General features: G+C 43.5%; 2 protein-coding genes across 2 annotated transcripts; both read right to left on the bottom strand.

Moving 5' to 3' along the window:
* Nucleotides 1–4,993: 4,993 nt before the first annotated feature.
* Nucleotides 4,994–6,736, bottom strand: steep1 (STING1 ER exit protein 1). Its single transcript, XM_084334604.1, has 2 exons — nt 6,421–6,736; nt 4,994–6,133 (listed from the first exon to the last, which is right to left on the bottom strand). The coding sequence occupies exons 1-2, from the start codon at nt 6,583–6,585 to the stop codon at nt 5,609–5,611; spliced, it is 690 nt and encodes a 229-aa protein (XP_084190730.1). The 5' UTR covers nt 6,586–6,736; the 3' UTR covers nt 4,994–5,608.
* A 1,483-nt stretch (nt 6,737–8,219) lies between these two features.
* Nucleotides 8,220–9,469, bottom strand: mt2 (metallothionein 2). Its single transcript, XM_084334388.1, has 3 exons — nt 9,317–9,469; nt 9,154–9,222; nt 8,220–8,524 (listed from the first exon to the last, which is right to left on the bottom strand). The coding sequence occupies exons 1-3, from the start codon at nt 9,339–9,341 to the stop codon at nt 8,433–8,435; spliced, it is 186 nt and encodes a 61-aa protein (XP_084190514.1). The 5' UTR covers nt 9,342–9,469; the 3' UTR covers nt 8,220–8,432.
* Between the last annotated feature and the right edge of the window lie 11,538 nt (nt 9,470–21,007).

The following is a 21,007-nucleotide window of genomic DNA, read 5'->3' as shown; positions in this document are numbered from 1 at the left end:
TAAACTCCCTTTGAAACGGTGACCGCTGTGTCATTTGTTTAATGTAGACCTTTTTTATTTGTATGTCAGCTCTTTGACTGCCAGAGTGGAGTGGACTCAACCTTGATGACTTTGACTCGGACTAGGGTAATGGGGACTCGACTCAGGCTCTTCTTTGGTGACTCTGACTTGGACTCGGACTCGAACACTGGGGACTCGAGACTCGACTTGGACTTGAACACTGGGCACCATTGCAATATTTTGAAATAATATAGCTTTTTGAGCTTTGAAAATTTCAAAGTCTTAAAAAGCTCTTGTTTCATCTACAAATGCCTACATGGACTAGCTCCCCCTCCTGTACAGGAATTAATCTACAAAAAAAGAAACACTGGACTCTGCACCAGGTCAGACACCAGAGGTGACTGCATGGTCCAACGTAGACTGACCACGTTTGGCTAAAACGTCCTGTCCATAAAAGGCAGTCAAACATGGAACAGTCTCCCCATTTCCATAAGGGAAAGCCCCACCCTTGCTTCTTTTAGAGGGCAACTAAAAAAATGGCTGAAGTCCAACCAGTCATGTGAACACATGTGACATGCTGTTATGTATTTGTAAATCTTTTTACTGTTTTTATGTATTTGTACATTTCTTACTGTTTCTATGAGTCCTGTTTTTATGTTTGGGGACAACGGATGGAAATTAGCCTCGTGCTAAATCCGGCAATTTTTACACTCCACAGTGTTCATTAATTTTGCATTGTCCCGTCCAAATAAACGAAAGAAGAAGGGGACTCGAGACTCGACTCGGACTGGAGACTTAGTGACTCGACTACAACACTGAGTACAGTGGCCTATACCCACCTCACTGTCAGGAGAATATAGTGTTATCAAGCGTCCAGCCTGAGAGAGGTCTTTCAGGATGTGTAGAATGTCCTCCATGTGGGTCAGCGGTTGTGCAAAACAATGGTTGCTATGTGTTGATATAATGAGAAATGTAATGTAAAAATAATTTGAGGTGTTATTACTAAAACTTGTAAGCAAGTCACAGTGGAACATCTTTCAGATTTTCTTTATTTTCCACTAACCTGTTGCATCTGCTTTTATTTATTTTTTGCTGAATAAACTAATTGGAGTGAATATTAAATATCAAGTTGACATCACTACAATTTAGTTGATTCAACAACAAAAAGCCAATGCACTTAGGTTACTTGACCTTTGTCTTTTTTTGTTTAATCAAATAAATAGAAGATACAATTCTATTTTACAGTGTAGGCCACTACTTGTGACCTGCAGGCGTCCTCATAGGTTGAGGGGAGTTCCACTACACTGAGGTTATCCAGGTCACATGACCCACCCAGTCCTACCAGGTCACATGACCCACTCAGCCTTACTCACCCCCTACCAGGTCACATGACCCACCCAGTCCTACCAGGTCACATGACCCACCCAGCCCTACCAGATCACATGACCCACCCTGCCAGGTCACATGACCCACCCAGCCTTACGTACCCTGCCAAGTCACATGACCCACCCAGCCTTACTCACTCTACCAGGTCACATCTGGACAAGAGGCAGGGGAACTATGTGAGAATGCTGTTCATCGACTACAGCTCAGCATTCAATACCATAGTCCCCTCCAAACTCATAGCCAAGCTCAGGGACCTGGGCTTGAACTATGACCTCTGCCAGTGGGTCTTGGACTTCCTGACGGGCAGACCCCAGGTGGTAAGAGCCGGCAACTGCACCTCCTCATCCATCACGCTCAACATAGGGGCCCCCCAGGGCTGTGTTCTGAGCCCCCTCCTCTACTCCCTGTACACACATGACTGCGTAGCACAGCGGAACAACAACACCATCATCAAATTTGCTGATGACACAGTAGTGGTGGGCCTGATCTCTGCCAACGACGAAAGGGCCTACCTGGAAGAGGTAGAGAACCTGTCACAGTGGTGTCAGGAGAACTGCCTCTCCCTGAACGTCAGCAAAACAAAAGAGATGATTGTGGACTTCAGGAGGTCGGGGGTCAAGGACTACAGCCCCCTCAGCATCGACGGGGCACCGGTTGAGAGAGTGAACAGTTTCAAGTACCTCGGAGCCCACATATCCGAGGACTTGACATGGACCACACACATTGACAGTGTTGTGAAGAAGGCACGACAACGCCTCTACTTCCTCAGGCGCCTAAGGAAGTTCCAAGTCAGTCAGAAGATCCTTAGGAACTTCTACTCATGTACAATAGAGAGCATCCTGACCGGCAACATCACCTCCTGGTTTGGGAATAGCACTGCACAAGACCGTAGCAGACTACAAAGAGTGACACGTTCAGCCGAACGCACAATTGGAGGGGGGCTTCCCACCCTCCAGAACATTTACAACAAGCGGTGCAAGGGGAAGGCTAAGAGAATTATTAAGGACTCGAGCCACCCGAACAACTGCCTCTTTGAACTGCTGCGGTCAGGCAAGCGATACCGGAGTCTTAAGGCGAGCACAGAAAGACTCAGAAGAAGCTTCTATCCCCAGGCCATCAGGCTGCTAAACGAACAATAAACACTATGCAACAACCATCAAATGCACACAGCACACACACCCACACGCACACACTCACTCAAACAAACAACACACTGCAGCACCCACTCTCCACACTTTAGATCACACAAACACACTTTATATTTATTGATAAAGGATTTGCACTACAACTCGTACACCTACTGTGAATTGTACCTAAATTGCACCTCGTCCCATTTCTGCCTTGCACTATATAGTATTGTATATTAGTACACTGCACAGTATTGTATATTGTATGGTAACTACGTCTATTCTGCATCGAACATTGTACATATGTCTAAACTGAACACTGTGACCTAATTTTTTTACTTCTAATTTTACTATGTTATTTTATTTCATACTTATCTTGTCTTGCACAGTCTCTGGAGCGTAACAGTAAGAAGCATTTTGTATAAAAGTATTCTGTACTTCTGTATGACAAATATTAAAGAAACTTGATAAACACATGACCCACCAAGCCTTACGTACCCTGCCAGGTCACATGACCCACCCAGTCCTACTCTACAGCCACTTGGACTACAAATAGGCCACTGCTAGGCGGTCAGGTGGCGTAGCAGAGATTGCGTTCGTCACCAACACCGGAGACGCTGGATTCGCCTGTTCGAATCCAGCTCACAGCTCCGGCGTTGTCACCAGCTTGGCTGGCCGTTCACACTAATACAATTGGCTGTATTAGAGGGTGGGAAAGCTGGCGGGGTGGGTCCGGGTCGTTGTAAACAGCGACTCCTACAGTTCGGTCGGGGCGCCTGCTCAGCGCGGATAGGATCTAAGGGGGGTAGTGTGATCCTTCCACACGTTACACCCTCTCAGTGAGAGTCTGCGCTGCCAGGTGAAAAGAAGCGGTTGATTGGCTAGACGTGTGTCGGAGGAAGCACGTGATAGCCTCCACTCTCCCAGACCGACTGTGGGGGGTAAGTGCGCACTGCGCAGCGACCAGGAAGGGGATTGGGAATTGGCATAACGACTAACATTGGGATGGGAGAAAATCTGAGGAAAAAGATCAATAAAAAAAAATAGGCCACTGCTTGTGGTCAAGGTCCACTGCATTCCTAAATGAGGTTATCCAGGTCATAAGTGGGAATAACAGTAGGCTATAACAGCAAGCTGACTGGGGTCAAGAAGGTTCATGGTGGGATAGTAGTGCACCAAGCTAACTGGGGTCAAGAAGGTTCATGGTGGGATAGTAGAGTACCAAGCTGACTGGGGTCAAGAAGGTCCATGGTGGGATAGTAGAGTACCAAGCTGACTGGGGTCAAGAAGGTCCATGGTGGGATAGTAGTGCACCAAGCTGACTGGGGTCAAGTAAGTTCATGGTATAATCAGTATACTATACACAATTGCTGTCATGCATACAAAGGGCTCTACATTTGTAGGCATGATAGGATCGTGGATCTGATTGCAGACAGCGTCAGTTCCACACTCGGGTCACCTGCAACATATAAGCTGTATAAGCACACCAGTGTGAAGCCATATATGCTCAATCTGTGTAGGGACAATTCACTGTTCTCTGATATTTCAGCAAACACCACCGATGTTGTTGTTAATGAGAATAACAGAGGTTCTCATCCTAGAAGTTGGCTGCACGTTTGACTACAGTCTAGAGGAAGCCTTTACAACCTAAATGTTAAAATATCAACTGTTAGACCATACCATATCACAACTCGGCTACAACTGTAAACTTTTAGTCTTCATATTTGGAAGCCTGGGTCATGTCCATACGTTGGGTGTTAGAGGCCTTCAGATGGCCGGTCTTCCGAAGAGAAGAGCCAAACAATTAGCAAGATATTGCTCAGTGTCAGCAATTATTGGCAGCCGGGCAATTTGGAGAAGACGCTGCTATCTGTACCCATGAGCTGTGTGTTGATTGTCAGGTTCATCATCCATGTGTGTAACTTTGGTTGCCAGTCAATTTGGGCACGATTGTATCAGAATAACCCACAATGTACAAGTGCACTGATAGTATTTGTGTCCTTTAAACATTGTCTTTATGTGGACATAAATAAAGATTCTAAATGTGTGTGTGCGTGCGTATAGACAGATCTCAAACACTGGAGGCATCAGTACTGTAGTGCTTGTCGGCCTACTATGGCATGTATGCAGACTTTTATTAATAGCAGCTTTTAATATTCCACTTCCATTCATTTCTAGTGGATAATCTCATCGTTCCTTTCTCTTCATTATTTCCTGTTTAGAATTGTATGTTTACCTCTCTGGAGTGTGTTTTTGATATATAATGACAGTGTTAATCTGTATTGGTTCGCTTATAACTTCCAGCTGCTGGAAGAAAACCTGTGCATCTCCCAGAGTAATTTTTACAAAAGTTAAAACAAGAAATTCAGAACATGAAACTATTTTTTCAGTCCAACTCTAACAACAATATGTCCTTCGAGAGCATTTATCGCCGCAGCAGGGTAGTGTCAAGTATATAAAAAATAAAGCGACCACTCAGATAATATAACAATCTTTATTTGTAAAACGTTATCATACAAAATGATAACTAATCAAAATGAAACATTTGAAAACGGTCAACAACTGCTGGAAATAAATTAATCCAAAAAATACACAGATGAAGCTCTAAACTAAATAATGTAATGAATGTGGTGCCCGGAACTTCCTTCACCCTCAGAACAATACCTGACTGTTCTCCCCATCCCACAGTGAGATTCCTTCTAGTCGGACATTCCTGCTGAGGCAAGGGGGCGTGTGATTTAGGTGAGAGTCGATGGGGGAGCTGGTCCAGGCAGTGACCTCCAGGTTCATCACACATTAAAGACCCAATCTGTTATTCACATACATACATTCTACAACACTTGGATCTGTAGATGGAAAATAACCTTTATGGAACTTTATAAATCCATCATGGGGCAGAATATAGGTCTGTTTTACTCCGAAGTTTAAACACATTACCAAAAACGTGTATCACGGTGCTATTTCCGGTGGGCCCACCACTTGACAAAAAGAGTACAAACGTGTTTTAATGAGCTCCCCGGGGTCAGGGGGGCCACAGTTCTCATTAGAGTCCCCAGGTGGTAAAAGGGATTACATCACACAACCTCAACACCCAACTACTTGAACTGGTTGTCGATGAGGGTGCCCTTCAGCTTGGCCTTCTTTGCCTCCAGCTCGGCCAGCTCCTGCAGTCTCTTCTTGCTCATGCCCTTCCTCTCCAGCTGCTTCTCGATCACCTTGGCGTTCTGCGCGTACGAGTCGGCCACCTCCCTGGCCTCGATCTCCTCCTCCTCCTCGTCGATGGTGGACACGGTGACGGAGCTGAACTTGCCCATGTCCTTGGTCCGCTTGGTCATCATCACCCGGACCTTCTTGGGCGCCTCCGGTTTCTGGCTGTAGCAGCTGGTGTTCCCGAACTGTCCAAACTTGACCAAGGCTCCGTCCACGATGAAGGTGACGGGTGTGTTGGTGTTGTTCTTGGTGGTAATCTGGTGCTGGTAGAAGAGGAGAAGGGCGCATTTGTCGCATTTCTTGCGGTACTGCCTCTCCACGCCCTCCTCGGGCCGCTTGATGTAGGTCGTCTCGTCGTCTTCCACGTTGCAGAACTTGTGAGCGTGTTTGGCAGCGTCGATGACCCTGGCCTTGTTAGATTAAATTGAAATGTATTGTCATCATACAGCACAAGTACAGTATGAGTGCAAATGTAACAGTAATGTGCACTAGTAGTAATATAGAATGGTGATTAAACTGGATACAATATATAAATGAGAACTACTATGGAATAGAATCAGGTGTGCAGAGTTGTAGTGTAAAGACACTATGGTAGTAAGTCATACTGGCCGGCAGGGTAACTAGTAAGAGTAGGTATGGGATATGTACAGATATGGATACGCATGTTAAGAATAAATATATATGAATAAGAATAAACCTTGTCGCAGGGTCTCATAGGCAGCTTCTCCACCTGGCAGTCCAGGACCAGGACCATCTGGCCGCACAGACAATAGTAGACGTGAAGAGGCTTCTCTCCGTCGTCATATTCCTCTCTGTCTCTGGTGTCTGAACACACGACGCTACGCGAGACGACCTTCGGCATGGTTTGTTAACCGCTGCTAACGTTGATTTATAACTGTTAAATAAAAGAGAATGGCGATAATAACGTTAAAAAGTCTCCCCGACTTTTTAATCTATCTAACCGCCACACAACGCTAAAGTAGACGACAACAAACGTAGACGCTTCCGGTGTGCGTCGCCCTACAGTGTTCTAACCGGAACAACGACTGTTTTAATAATTCCGCTTGGTCACAAATACATCCTCGGACTCCAATACCAATTATATCTCTGTAATTAATTTACTACTATATTTGGCAACATTTTATATTCGTAAATTAATTTAATTATTGAATCCAATCTTTATTTTGGACATTTGAAAAATGTAAATACATTAAAAAAGGTTTAATAAAAAGCAACAACAAACCAAAATAGTTCAAACAAATATTAACTTAACGTGTCCGAAAAGGAGTAGGAAGAAGTCTAAACCTACATGTACATGCCATTGCCCAACATGTTTGAAAATATATTGAAATATATATCACCAGCTTTAAACACTCAACAAAGCCCAAAGCCATCAGAACATCTAGAATGTTCTGCATTTAACCTGTTTTCAACCCTTGTTTTTCTTGTTTCCCTCAAACTGATTGTACATTTGTAAGCTTTTTCCTCAACGTTATTTATAATTGCTTGTAATCCTCTTCACACCTTTTCACCGTCTGTTGTAATGTATATTATAGTGAATGAGTTGTAATTTGTATTGTTGTAATAAAAATAAATAAATAAAGTTACACTTGATCAAATAAATAAAGTTACAAATATGAAATAAATACTACTATAGCATCCCAGAGCAGGTCCATGTATAGAGGCCTTACAAATAAAGACTACCATCTAGCATCCCTGAGCAGGTCCATGTATAGAGGCCTTATAAAAACTAAAATCCTTGATCAGGTGTTAAGAGTTATAAATCACTTGCATCATCCCTTCACTAATCTACTGAAGCAGAATTATATTTACAAATATGAAACTGGATCACATCTTATAAAATAGAAACTAAATTGATTTTTCTTGTCCTGCATGCCAGTGAAATGTGCCGGCAGCTTGTGTGTCCAAGGAGGTTGGGAAAGTCACCTTCACAAGTAGCCAGGTCTAAATAGTGTCAACCCAGACCTGAACTGGACTTAATTTACCCAGCATGCCTGTTCGCAAGACACTTGTGGGGGCAGACATTGTAAGATAAGAAATCAATCTCCCAATCTAAACGTTTAACCATGTCTTATTGATGACCTCCAAATACCAAAACCTTGCAATGGAATAGCCTTAGTGACGGGTTAAAGTTGTGTACTTCTCGGGGGAGATTTAAAAAAGCCTAAATAAAATAATTCAGGAGTACAGTTGAGTAAAACATGTTTTTTTTTATATATCTTGCAGCATATTTAAATTTGTATATATATTTCGTTTTTAAGAATAGGTTTTTCAGTCATTGTGTGTGAGAATTTGTAATTTCTCTTCTTTTTGTAAGTACACATAAGTGAGTCTTTGATTTGTTGTAAACAAAGACCGAAAAAAACAGATTCCTTCATTCAATGCTCAGCAGGGAACCAGATGTCAGAGCAGCTTAAGAGGCAGAGTCAACACCGGTGTATAATCACTTTCAAAAAGCACACAATACAAGAAGGGTACACTTCAACAATCCATATTTTATTATCGTCACCAATAAAAATACAAAATCTACCCGCTAAATTGTAACTGCAATAAGACATTTTACAGTAGTTTTTAAATCACGAGATGACGCGAGAACGCTGGAATGTGGTGCATGTCTCTTCCCTCGTGGACACCGGACAGCAGCCAGTGTCCTCTTCCCTCGTGGACAGCAGCCTGTGTCCTCTCCCCTCACTGACAGCAGCCCTTGTCGCACGTGTTCCCTTTGCAGACGCAGCCTGAGGCGCATTTGCTGCAGCCTGACGGGCAGCATGAGCAGCAGCCTGGAGGGAGACAAACGATCACTGTTATTCTCAAGAACATTGATTGAAAATTGTATTAACAGATGCAGAATGGGTACAGTACAGCTCAATACACACACAATTGTTAAGGGGATGCAGTCAGACCAGAGAAAGACTTTAGTGTTGTTTACATCAGGGTCCCCCATTTTCAATTCATCATAACATACAAGTAGGCTACTGCTACATCTAGACATTTATGACATACCAGATCTACAAATAAAGTACAGTTTGTGATACAAAAAGAGTCTAAAAAAAAAAAAAAAAAGTATACACATTTGAAAAGTGTACATTGGAGGAGGTTGGGTAGGGTAGGTAGGTACCAGGTGGTGGTCGTAAGCCTGCCGCAAAGTCATGCCGAAACACCTGGGCAGGCTAATTAGAAGGCAATTTACACCCATCACTCAAATAGTTCCGTGCATCGTGGATTTAGTTTAAGACAATTAAGCATCCGAAAAACAACGAGAATAACTGTGTGCAATCCTATCGATGTCCTTCAACGTTGTAAATCCAAGTTGACATTCAATCCGGGTTGTAAATCAATCTAATGTAACAGCAATTGGTGTCAAGTGTGAACTTAATCAAAAGGAGGGAAAAACACGAGTAAATCTTACTCGTCTTCTTGCAGGTGGTGCAGGAACAGTTCGTGCAGCTGCATGAGGTGCCGCAGTTGCAGGTTCCAGCTAGAGAGAGAAAGACAAAACGGATCACAAGATTAACACAACACAACAACAAGAACACACTCAAAATGACGCACAAACTGGAGAGAACACGTACTCTTGGAGCAGTCGCAAGGATCCATTTGTGCAGGTATGGCGTCTTCCCTTCTTGGTATTAGAAAGATGAAGTGGGTTCTCGTGTCTCAGCTGAGAGTAGGAAGGTTGTTGTGACTGTCAGAGATAACAGACCGGCTTTTATACGGTCCAGGCGCTGCAGAGGCCCGCGTGCAATAGGGGATATCTGCAGAGCCGCAAACCTAGTCCAAGCCACGAAGCCCCGCCCAGACGTTGGGCTTGCGGCTCTGCAGATATACCCTACTCCCCGGGTGCAGATAGTCACGCGTTCACGTAGTAGAACCATCAACTCCTCCCTCAACTAGACTAGATGATTAAAGGCTTTGCTGCACACGACGCTCCGCCCCCCCCCCCCACTTTATTTGTCATGTAAATGACGTAATGCCATCGCCATCTCCCACGGGACAGCAAGCTCTAATTATCACTTTTTTTTGTTGCAAAGATTGAACACAACATAATTATATAACTTGGTGAACTCAATATGAGTTGAGTTTATAGAGATACTGTAGGCATATAGTGGTAAATTAAAATGTGGCCCAACTATGTAGACTTCTCCAGTAAGTCAACCACAGCAGCATTTGTCTATCTATCTATCTATCTATCTATCTATCTATCTATCTATCTATCTATCTATCTATCTATCTATCTATCTATCTATCTATCTATCTATCTATCTATCTATCTATCTATCTATCTATCTATCTCTATCTATTTACTGTATCTATCTATCTATCTATCTATCTATCTATCTATCTATCTATCTATCTATCTATCTATCTATCTATCTATCTATCTATCTATCTATCTATCCATCCATCCATCCATCCATCCATCCATCCATCCATCCATCCATCCATCCATCCATCCATCCATCCATCCATCCATCCATCCATCCATCCATCCATCCATCCATCCATCCATCCATCCATCCATCCATCCATCCATCCATCCATCCATCCATCCATCCATCCATCCATCCATCCATCCATCCATCCATCTATCTATCTATCTATCTATCTATCTATCTATCTATCTATCTATCTATCTATCTATCTATCTATCTATCTATCTATCTATCTCCTATTTGTTGGCCTCTAACTCAGCTGATCTTAATTATTGGTCAACCTATTCTCTGTATAATAAAGAACTCAGCTGATCTTAATTATATGTTGATATAAAAAAGTTTGCTATTTCGGTACATTCAACAAATTAAAAAGAGGGCAAACTGGGTTTATGGGAGTTTACTGAACTAATTCGATATTGAATAATAATAATAATAATAACCAATCCGTTTAACTCCTTACTGTAATTGCTCCTTAATTGTATGTACCATACTTGATTTAGGACCCTTAACATTTTGAGAGAGAGAGAAACAAGCCAACCAAAACACCAAATAGCCCAATTTCAAGTTCAAAATCAAAGGTCCTATTCATTTTACTTTTTTACTGTATGAAGCACATTCTCAGGGGGCTCACACCTCACACAGAACCAAGCATTTCACTGTACTTTATGTGACAAATAAAACAGAACTTGAACTACTCTTATACGCTGCTGGCCATGTACTAGTGTTTGTATCAATAATACTACAACTCTGTATATATCTGATATGTGACACACTCAGTAGTACTAATTTATATATTTTATATCCAGTTTAATCACCTGTACGTCGTATACTTTTGCACTTTACTGTTATACATTTGCACTCTGGTTGGATGCCAAACTTCTTTTCGTTGTACATGTGCTGTATGATGCTCCACCGTGTGTATATTTTCTCCCACCCACCCACCCCCTCCTAATGTACAGTCTCCTCCCCATTATGTATATAATCTCTGTTAGGATCTATGGGTAACAGTACTGTATATTTGCATATCGTATATGTCACAAATGTAACAGTACTATACGTACCTGTATGTCATGTATGCAGGGGCGTATTTGTCCCTATGCCATAAATGTCATACTGTGTATGTCATAAATGTCACTATGAATTGAAAATGGGGGACCCTGATGTAAACAAGACAAACGTCTTTCTCTGGTCTTCCCCTTAACAATTGTGTGTATTGAGCCGTACTGTATTGTACCCAGCCATTATATGTTAATAAAGTTTTCATTAATTAATTAATTAATTAATTAATTAATTAATTAATTCATTCATTCATTCATTCATTCATTCATTCATTCATCCATTCATTCATGCCAATACATTTCGATCTAATCTAATATTCCAGTGTGACCGTATTCCAGTCGAACTGGTGGTGGCCACATTTATTGACATTAATTCGACGTGATAGATAGTTCCAGTGAATTGAACAGTCACCCAGCCTATATTTGTTGCCCCCTTGTTGCCCCACGGGTTGGTTTGTGCGCACGGCACGGCGCCCAGAAACAACTCTTCGACGCTCCATTGTCGCGCTTCTTCCGGGACGCCGCGTGCGACTGGACTTTTTCTTCCCCGCTGCGCACCACACTACCCTCGTGCCACACACACACACACGCACGCACACACACACACACGCACACAGCCCCGCCTCCCCCTTCTGCACGCGGCCACAGCTACCGAGTGCTCGTGAGCAAACGAGAGTAAAAACACACAATCACTGTGACTATAATCACTTTTTGCGCACCGCTCCAACACTTGGCTTTGTTGTTGTTCTCTCGGGGAGAGGAGGACGCGCCGGGTGTAATAATTATATTGCATCAACACCACCGTGTGTAATAATGAGGCCACAATAGACTTTGGGAACCGGGTGCAGATACTCTCAATAGAAAGTCACTGAAATGTCATCGAAATATAATCAGTTTTTTCAACGACTGGGCGATTTTTTTAGACGTTATTTCTGATTGTTGATTGAAAACGAATAGTTAGGCTTGTTATAATCAGACATTAGAATCACACGTATAGGTACAAGTATGTGTCATGTTATGTCAACAACTTTAAAAGTTACACAGTATGACACACATGACATGGCATTGGCATGGTAGAGAAGAGATACACACATAGTACGTCATTCTCCAGACTGCATGCGATTATCACATTATCGCGCTAAATAATCACCAACATATAGGGCTATATATGGCCTATAGGTCTACTATGAATTTAATTGACATTGTCATTCAATTATATTGACATTAAAAACTTTAGTAAACCATATTTCACAAATACAAAGGTGGCCAAGCCTAGGGTTTGTCGTGTGTGTGTGTGGGGGGGGGTTACTTTATTTACTGACACGTCTACATTATATCACTCATTAGTCACATTGAACTGGACCGGAGGAAACTCTTGACAAATGCAACAGTATGTTCGCAGAGGCAGAGACGAAGTGCGTCACAGCTGCTCGGTGACAGAGGCGTTTAGGCCCCATCTAGTGGACATGTGAGGCTATGACACAGGACAAGTTACAGCCTTACAGTTTCACAATAAAAAAATTTATTATAATTTTTTTTATCCTCTCTTTCTCCGATTTGTCTCTGTTTTCTCCCCGTCCCAATCTAGTCGTTGTGCCAATCCCCCCCCCCCCCCCCATTGCTGTGCCGTGCGCATGTTCTCCTATACTGGTTGGTACAAGGGAACCCTGAAGTGAATGAATGAATGAATGAAAACTTTATTAACAGATTGCAGAATGGGTACAGTGCAGTACAGCTCAATACATACAATTGTTAAGGGGATGCAGACCAGAGAAAGACTTTCGTCTTGTTTCCACCAGGGTCCCCCATTTCCAATTCATCGTAACATATATGACATACATGACATACAGATAGACAGTACTGCTACATCTATACATTTATGACATACCAGATTTGCAATTACAGTACTGTATTTGTGATACAAAAGGAGTCCAGAAAGAAAAGAGTGTATACATTAGGCGTAGAAACTGTACATTGGATTGGGTAGGTGGGGGTGGGACTGTACATTGGAGGTGGTTGGGGGGGGGGGGGGGGGGGGGTAGGAGTGGGGGGGGGGGGGGGGTGTTGGCGGGGGTTGTGTTCGGACATTTACAGGGGCCAGTTTCGAGTTGCAGTCTCCCTTAGGTGTTTTTTGAGAGTGTTTTTGAAAGTGGGTAGTGATTCACATTCCTTTACAGCTTTGGGTAGGGCGTTCCACATTGATGTGGCATAATTGCGAAACGTGTTTAGTCCCTTGTTTGAGCCGAATCTGGGTTTAACATGATTTGTGGAGCTCCCTCTGGTGTTGTGATCGTGGTATTCACTGACCTTTGGGAAGTATTTAGTCATGTACATGGGTACCTTGGTCGTGTAGTGTATCTTGTAGACCAGGCCCATTGCAAGTCAGCCGCACGCTTCCTCCGACGCGTGCGGCGACAGCCAGTGACTCTTTTTTCACCTGGCAGCGAGGACTCTCATTGGTGAAGTGTAACGCGTGGGAGGTCACGCTGCCTTCATCAAGTCCTGCCTCCGCTGAGCAAGCGCCCAGACCTGACCTGTAGGAGTCGCTGTCCACAACGCCAGATTCCCACCCATGACTTGGCCTCCCCTAACCCAGCCACGCAAACGGCGTAGTATAGCGATCAGCCCAAGCCCCAAGCAATGCTGACTCCAGGAGTCGAGAGTCGAGACCGCAGCCTCTTGCATTGGTGACAAGCACAATCTCCGCTACGCCACCTGACCGCCCCCTCACAATAATTTTTTTTTATCCACTTTTTCTCCCATTTTCTATATTTTCTCCCATCCCAATTTCGTATCATCCAATTCAACCCTCCCCTGTCACGAACGCTGTTTCTTGCCTCCCACAAGCCGGCTGCAATGTGGACTAAGTCATACATAGCACAAGTCCCCTCCGGTACTTGAGGTAACAGCAGTCGCATCTTTTCACCTGCGCAGCTTGATCTCTCAGTGGCGAGGAGTAACGTGTGGGAGGCTCACGCTGCCCCCGACACTTCCTGATTCTACTGCGCAGGCGCACCAACCGACCTGTAGGAGTCGCTGTCCACAACGCCCGATCCCCACCCATCAGTTTCCACACCCTAATACGGCCAATGTGTATTAGTATGAACGACCAGCTAAACTGAAAGCAATGTGGAGCGCGAGCCCAGCGTCTCCGCATTCGTGGCGAGCGCCTTGCCCACTACGCCACGCAGCCGCCCTCCCTCACAATACAATTTAATAATAATAATAATAATAATAATAATAATAATAATAATAATAATAATAATAATAATAATAATAATAATAATAATAATACAATAAACTTTATTTGTATAGCACTTTTTATACAGAAATTGCAGTTCAAAGTGCATCACAGCAGTAAAACAAAATAAAAATACAGGCATAAGATGAGCATAAAGATGACATATAAAACATCATTGGTTACAGACATATAACGTGAGCATAAAAAAGATGTATAAAGGTGAATGAATGAATGAATGAATGAAAACTTTATTTTACAGATTGCAGAATGGGTACAATACAGTACGGCTCAATACACACAATTGTTAAGGGGATGCAGACCTGAGAAAGACGTTTGTCTTGTTTCCATCAGGGTCCCCCAGGTAGCAGCAAGGTAAGTCAAATCACAGTTTTTCACATTAGGATCTAACATCCCAATAGGCCTCTTTGTTAAGGGTTGATTCAGTTTAAAAATAGGCAGTAATAAAAATAATGAAATAGAATAGACAGAGTAAAAAAGCGATAGAATAGTTAAATAAAAATAATAAGATACAATAACAGCAGTGCATCGCTCATAACACTTACAATAATAGAACAACAGAGCCGTGCATTGCTCTTACCGAATTATAAGAGGACTATGTCATTACATTTTGCAGTGAGATTATTATGTTATTTCAGTAGACGTAGCCTATATTGTATGTAGGCTTTGTTATGTTCACAAATAACTCCTCTAGGTAGCCCAGCCTCTGTGATATAATATAGGCAACACATGTCCTCTTGTGAAATTCTGTATGACTCTGCCATGTTCTGGAAGCTAATCACATCCTCCTCAGCTTTCTATTACGCCAGGCAAGCTTCCTGATCTTACAGGCCAACATTATGGGAAATGTGCTTACCGGGGGACCCTGATGTAAACAAGACGAAAGTTTCAATCACATTTTCCCCCCCAATCCATCAGTCTTCTCCATAGACACGAAGATAGATACCAATGTCCTCTCTGTGTTCTCAGTAGAGAACTATCCGGCTGCAAGCTAGCCTAGTTTAAAAGAACACTCCAGAGAGAGAGAGACAAGATAGATACCAGTTTCCTCTCTGTGCGTTCAGTAGAAAGCTATCTCGCTGCATGTTAGCCTAGCTTAGCACAATGAATGGAAGCGGGCATTGTCCAAATAACACCTCTCCCGAAGGCTAACCGGCCATGTCCACTTCCATAATTTGTATAATTTGTGCTAAGCTACTAGAGGACTACTCTACTACTACTCTAACACTGCCAGGGTTATGGGTTCCATTCCCTGTGTAGCTCAGTGGGTAAAGCAAGGCACTAGCACTGCCAGGGTTAGGGGTTCCATTCCCTGTGTAGCTCAGTGATTAGAGCAAGGCACTAACACTGCCAGGGTTACTGGAAAGATTACCTTATTTTCCCCACATTGGCTTAACCCTTTCACTACCACACTACAGACGGTTAACCCCTTCACTACCACACTACAGACGGTTAACCTTCTGTAGTGTGGTAGTGACAGCCTTCTGTAGTGTGGTAGTGAAAGGGTTAACCATTTGGTAGTGTGGTAGTGAAAGGGTTAAATACATCTCTGTCAGATGGCGTCACAGCTCTTAGGTGTTCCAACTTAACTCACCTGTTATTGCTTCTTCTCACTTGATCTATGTGATTTCTGATAGTTTGCAGTGACCACTAAGTCCCTGAGAACTCCAGCAGGGGGATCCTTCCAGAAGCATGTCTTCAGTTTGAGTACTACAGTAATCTAGAAGAGATAAAAGTGTATCTAACTAAAGTAGTAAACTCCCCTGGTCTTTACTGAGACAAGAGGCTACTGACTCAGGATGACAAGTCAAGTCAAGTCAAGAGTTTTATTTGTCACGGCATACAAGTATACAATGAAATGCGGGTGGTCTTGCCCGCAACGATGTGCAATACAGTGGGTACAACATATAATAGAATCCAATACAAAAACATTGTGCAATAACAGGTAACATGGTGTGACATCAAAATCGGTATCTGTACATAGTTATTTACAGAGCATATAGGACATGCTAGGTAGCTTTGGTAGTGCAATACACTGTTACTGTTGCTAATACTGATTTAAAGTGGCCTTTCCTTTTGGCAATAAGTGAGTGTGTGCGCATGAGTGTGTGCCCGCTCATGTTGAAGTGTTAAAGTGGCTGCTAGTGTGTGAGCGTGCACAGCGTGCGTGTCGTGTGTGTGCTCATGTGTGCTTATGTGTGGATAGTTCAGTGTTCTGTGGTACTCAATGTTCATTGTTCAGGACTCTGATGGCCTGGGGGAAGAAGCTAAGCCTAAGCCTCTCTGTCCTAGTAGCTGGGGTTCGCAGGCGTCTGCCTGACCTCAGCAGCTGAAACAGGCTGTTATTGGGGTGGTGGGGGTCTTTCATTATTCTGCAGGCTCTGGATTTGCACCTCTTGTTGTATAGAACCTGCAGGGGAGGTAGTGCAATACCCGTGGTACGCTCGGCTGAGCGCACCACTCTCTGTAGGGCCTTCTTGTCCTGTGCCGTGCTGTTTCCATACCAGGCAGTGATGTTTCCGGTCAGGATGCTCTCTACAGCTTCTGAGTAGAAGGACTGGCCACATCTGATCCAAGGCCAGCAGGCCACTACACCACGGCCACACCTGATCCCAGGCCAGCAGGCCATTACACCACGGCCACACCTGATCCCAGGCCAGCAGGCCACTACACCACGGCCACATCTGATCCCAGGCCAGCAGGCCACTACACCACGGCCACATCTGATCCCAGGCCAGCAGGCCACATCTGATCCCAGGCCAGCAGGCCACTACACCACAGCCAACATTTTTGATACTTTCTTTTTTTAAAGAAACGGTACAGTAACGTCATTTAACGAAACAAAATGTTGAAAGAAAACGTGTCAAGTCTGGGTAAAGATTAAAAACCCTTCCTATGGTTGTGTGTGTTTTTTTGCAGCGTGCTCCAGACTTGTAGATATGCTAGAGAGCAGCATCTCCCTCTGAGGTCTTAAGCGCCATTTTTTCCACATACAAGAACTTTAATTTCAAGAATTGTTCACTTATAACAACTCTCATATAATAAATGTTCTTCTACATATATAATTTGTATATATAGTCTTCAGTTTCCAAGGATTCCCAGATAGACAGCACTTTTTTTTAATTTATTACGAAAACATTATATTACGGATAATCAGTACAAAGTTCATATCAAGCATACAAATAGCTAGAGCTATTTCTATCTTTGTTTCTGCAGTTTTTTTTATTGCCTTCATTTGATCATGTTTATTGATGTCACTGCTGCAGGCAGTGTTGTAGTCGGGTATCGAGTCCCCAGTGTTCGAGTCCGAGTCACCAAAGAAGAGCCAGAGTCGGGGGCGAGTCGAGTCCCCATTACCCGAGTCCGAGTCATCAAGGTCGAGTCCACTCCACTCTGGCAGTCAAAGAGCTGACATACAAATAAAAAAAGGTCTACATTAAACATAAATGACGCAGCGGTCACCGTTTCAAAGGGAGTTTACTTTGTGACACAATAGCCAAACAAATGCACTCACAAACATGTGCACGCGCACACACACACTCTATTTAGAGCAGTCTGAAATTCTTTGACATTCTGAATATTGGATGTGCTTCAAAACACATTGATAGCTGTGAATAATGTGACATTAGCAAATGATGGAAACAGTATATATTCATTAAAAGAAGTATGTTCCATAGCATACAATAGATTCACAAAAAACTGTTTTAAATAAATAAAGAACTATTTATCAATTAACAAGTCTGAGTCTCGAGTCCGAGTCCTGGTCTCGAGTCCTGGTCTGCAGGGCCAAGGGGCCAGATAGGGTATTAAACGAACTACACTGCTGCTGTTAACACGGGACTTGTTATATGTATGGAGTGACATCATATAGGGTATTGAGATTCAGATTCAAGTTCAGGTCGTTATTGTCACATCACATTGTGACTTCTTACAAGCACAAAGGAGTGACATTCTTCTGTCCTGGCCCCCCGGCCTGCAGCAGGGACATCAATAAACAAGATGAGCACAATAAAACAACATTTATGAAATAGCAGCAGAAACAACAATAGAAATAGCTCAAAATTACAACACAACAGTTACAGTGTGGATGTAGTGCGTGCAAAGTGGCAGCAGAAACCAATGAATGAATGTGGATGAGAGCCTTTGACATTAAGTGGTTGTAGCTACGGCTGTGGGGGTGCTGGAGACATGACCCAATAGATCTTTATGGGGCTGAGTCTCCTGAACACGGAGAGACCAATCCCAAGTCAATCGGCACTTTCTCGGCCGAGCTATAGTCACTTTTCCGCACCTACTCCCCAACACTGCATGCAAAAAAGTGACTATAGCTCGGCCGAGAAAGTGCTGATGGACTTGGGATTGGTCTCTCCGTGTTCAGGAGACTCAGGCGTATAAAGGTCTATTATATCATGTCTCCAGCACCCCCACAGCCGTAGCTACAACCACTTAATGTCAAAGGCTCTCATCCACATTCATTCACCCCCCCCCCCCCCCCACTCTCTCTCCCATGATTTCAGAATACGTGTTGCGGTGGTCTATTGTGACTCAGTACAGTGAGGGAGTAGTGGGCAGACAGGCAGCAGGCCGTTTTGTTCATGAGTCTGACTGCCTGGGAGAAGAAACTGTCCCTGAGCCTGCTGGTCCAGGCCCTGAGGCCCTGAAATCCGGGCGTCATAGCAGCATGGGGGAGGGGTGAGGGGGGGTACAGGTATGGGCAGGGTAATAGTAGAAAGACATAAATATAGGCAATAAAATTGTATCTAAATATAAACATATGAGAGAATTATTTTTAATAAACAGTGTAAACAATATAATTAACTCTGAATATAAAAATATGAGAAAGTAAATAGTGTACAAAAAAAAAGGGTGCAGATGAGAGTCTGTATGCCCTATCGGTTATATTATATGTTACAATAAATATAGGCAATAAAGAATTAGAATCTTAATATATACTATGAGTAAGAGTAAAAGTAAACAGTATACACATGGTGCAGTATACACAAGGTACTCTAACTGGTGTGATATATCATATTGTCAGACACACTTAGTGGTTACACTAACATTCCTAATAGTTCTTGAGTTTTGCTGCTGTTAGTTCTCTGGCTGCTGGCACTGGTCCGTGCCCACAGGTGTATAAGGGGCAGGACCCGATGAGCCTCTTGCTTCTTCCTATTCCTTTTTTGAGTTTTATAATTTTATCTTACTTCATTGTTTTTCTTTTCACAGCAAATGATCTTCGTCTTTTTTCATTGTTATGTCTAGATTATTCTATTCTATAAACCATTCATTCATTGATTCGTTCAAAGCGAAGGGCTCGAGCTGCTGAGACGTCACCCAGAAGTGAGACGGACGGGTGACGGACGGGACTCTGAGGCCGAGGATGTCAGATATCTTACTCATGACCTCCGACCAGAAGGGTTGAGTTGTCTTATACGGGAGCCAGAGAACATGTCCATTAAGGTTGGGTGGTGATGACGTGTGTTATTATCTAAAACTCCTACGGTAGTTTGTGGCTGGTGATATGTGACCTATGGGATCTTGTATTGTATTAACTGACTTGCAAAAAAGTATCACGGTACAGGAGTTTGGTGGTAATTACAGTTTCACCATATGGTGTAAATGATTTACCATGCTGCCATGGTAAAAGTCACGGATCCTCGTGGTACAACCTTTGTATGTAAATAAAAACACGTTATAATCCAATCTAAACAACCATACCAATCATGTTTTAGTGACTACCATGACGGGTGTGACCAAATAATTATAGAAATACCAGGATACTTTTTGGGGGGGAAATACCAGAATACTTTTTTGGAAATACCACTTTTTGTGAAGGACTTCTTCTCCAAACGGAGCCATGGATTAAGTCCTGAGTGTTGCCCACTATCACGTCTTCACCTCGTACGTCTACCCAGCGTGTAGGTCAGAGGTCAGGGCTCTGAGACAGATCATCTACCCAGCGTGTAGGTCAGAGGTCAGGGCTCGGAGACAGATCATCTACCCAGCGTGTAGGTCAGAGGTCAGGGCTCTGAGACAGATCATCTACCCAGCGTGTAGGTCAGAGGTCAGGGCTCGGAGACAGATCATCTACCCAGCGTGTAGGTCAGAGGTCAGGGCTCTGAGACAGATCATCTACCCAGCGTGTAGGTCAGAGGTCGGGGCTCTGAGACAGATCATCTACCCAGCATGTAGGTCAGAGGTCAGGGCTCTGAGACAGATCATCCACCCAGCATGTAGGTCAGAGGTCAGGGCTCTGAGACAGATCATCCACCCAGCATGTAGGTCAGAGGTCAGGGCGTGTAGGTCAGAGGATGGGGCTCGATGAGGCCTCGTCAGCCTCTTCATCCTGACCAACCCTCAGAGCTGAACTCCTCTACCTCGGCTGTGGGGCCTTCAGCTTCTACTTCATCTTTGACCACAAACTCGTGAAACATCCAATTTTTACCGGTAGGTTCTGGATTTAGTGGGGGGGGGGGGGGGGCATGGGGGGGGGGCATGTGGGCAGGCCCGGAT

This window comes from Notolepis coatsorum, assembly GCF_963971535.1.
Source record: "Notolepis coatsorum genome assembly, chromosome: 18".
Taxonomy (NCBI): Eukaryota; Metazoa; Chordata; class Actinopteri; order Aulopiformes; family Paralepididae; genus Notolepis; species Notolepis coatsorum.
Note: the sequence above shows the minus strand (reverse complement) of the source record. Positions and strands in the feature narration are given on the sequence as shown.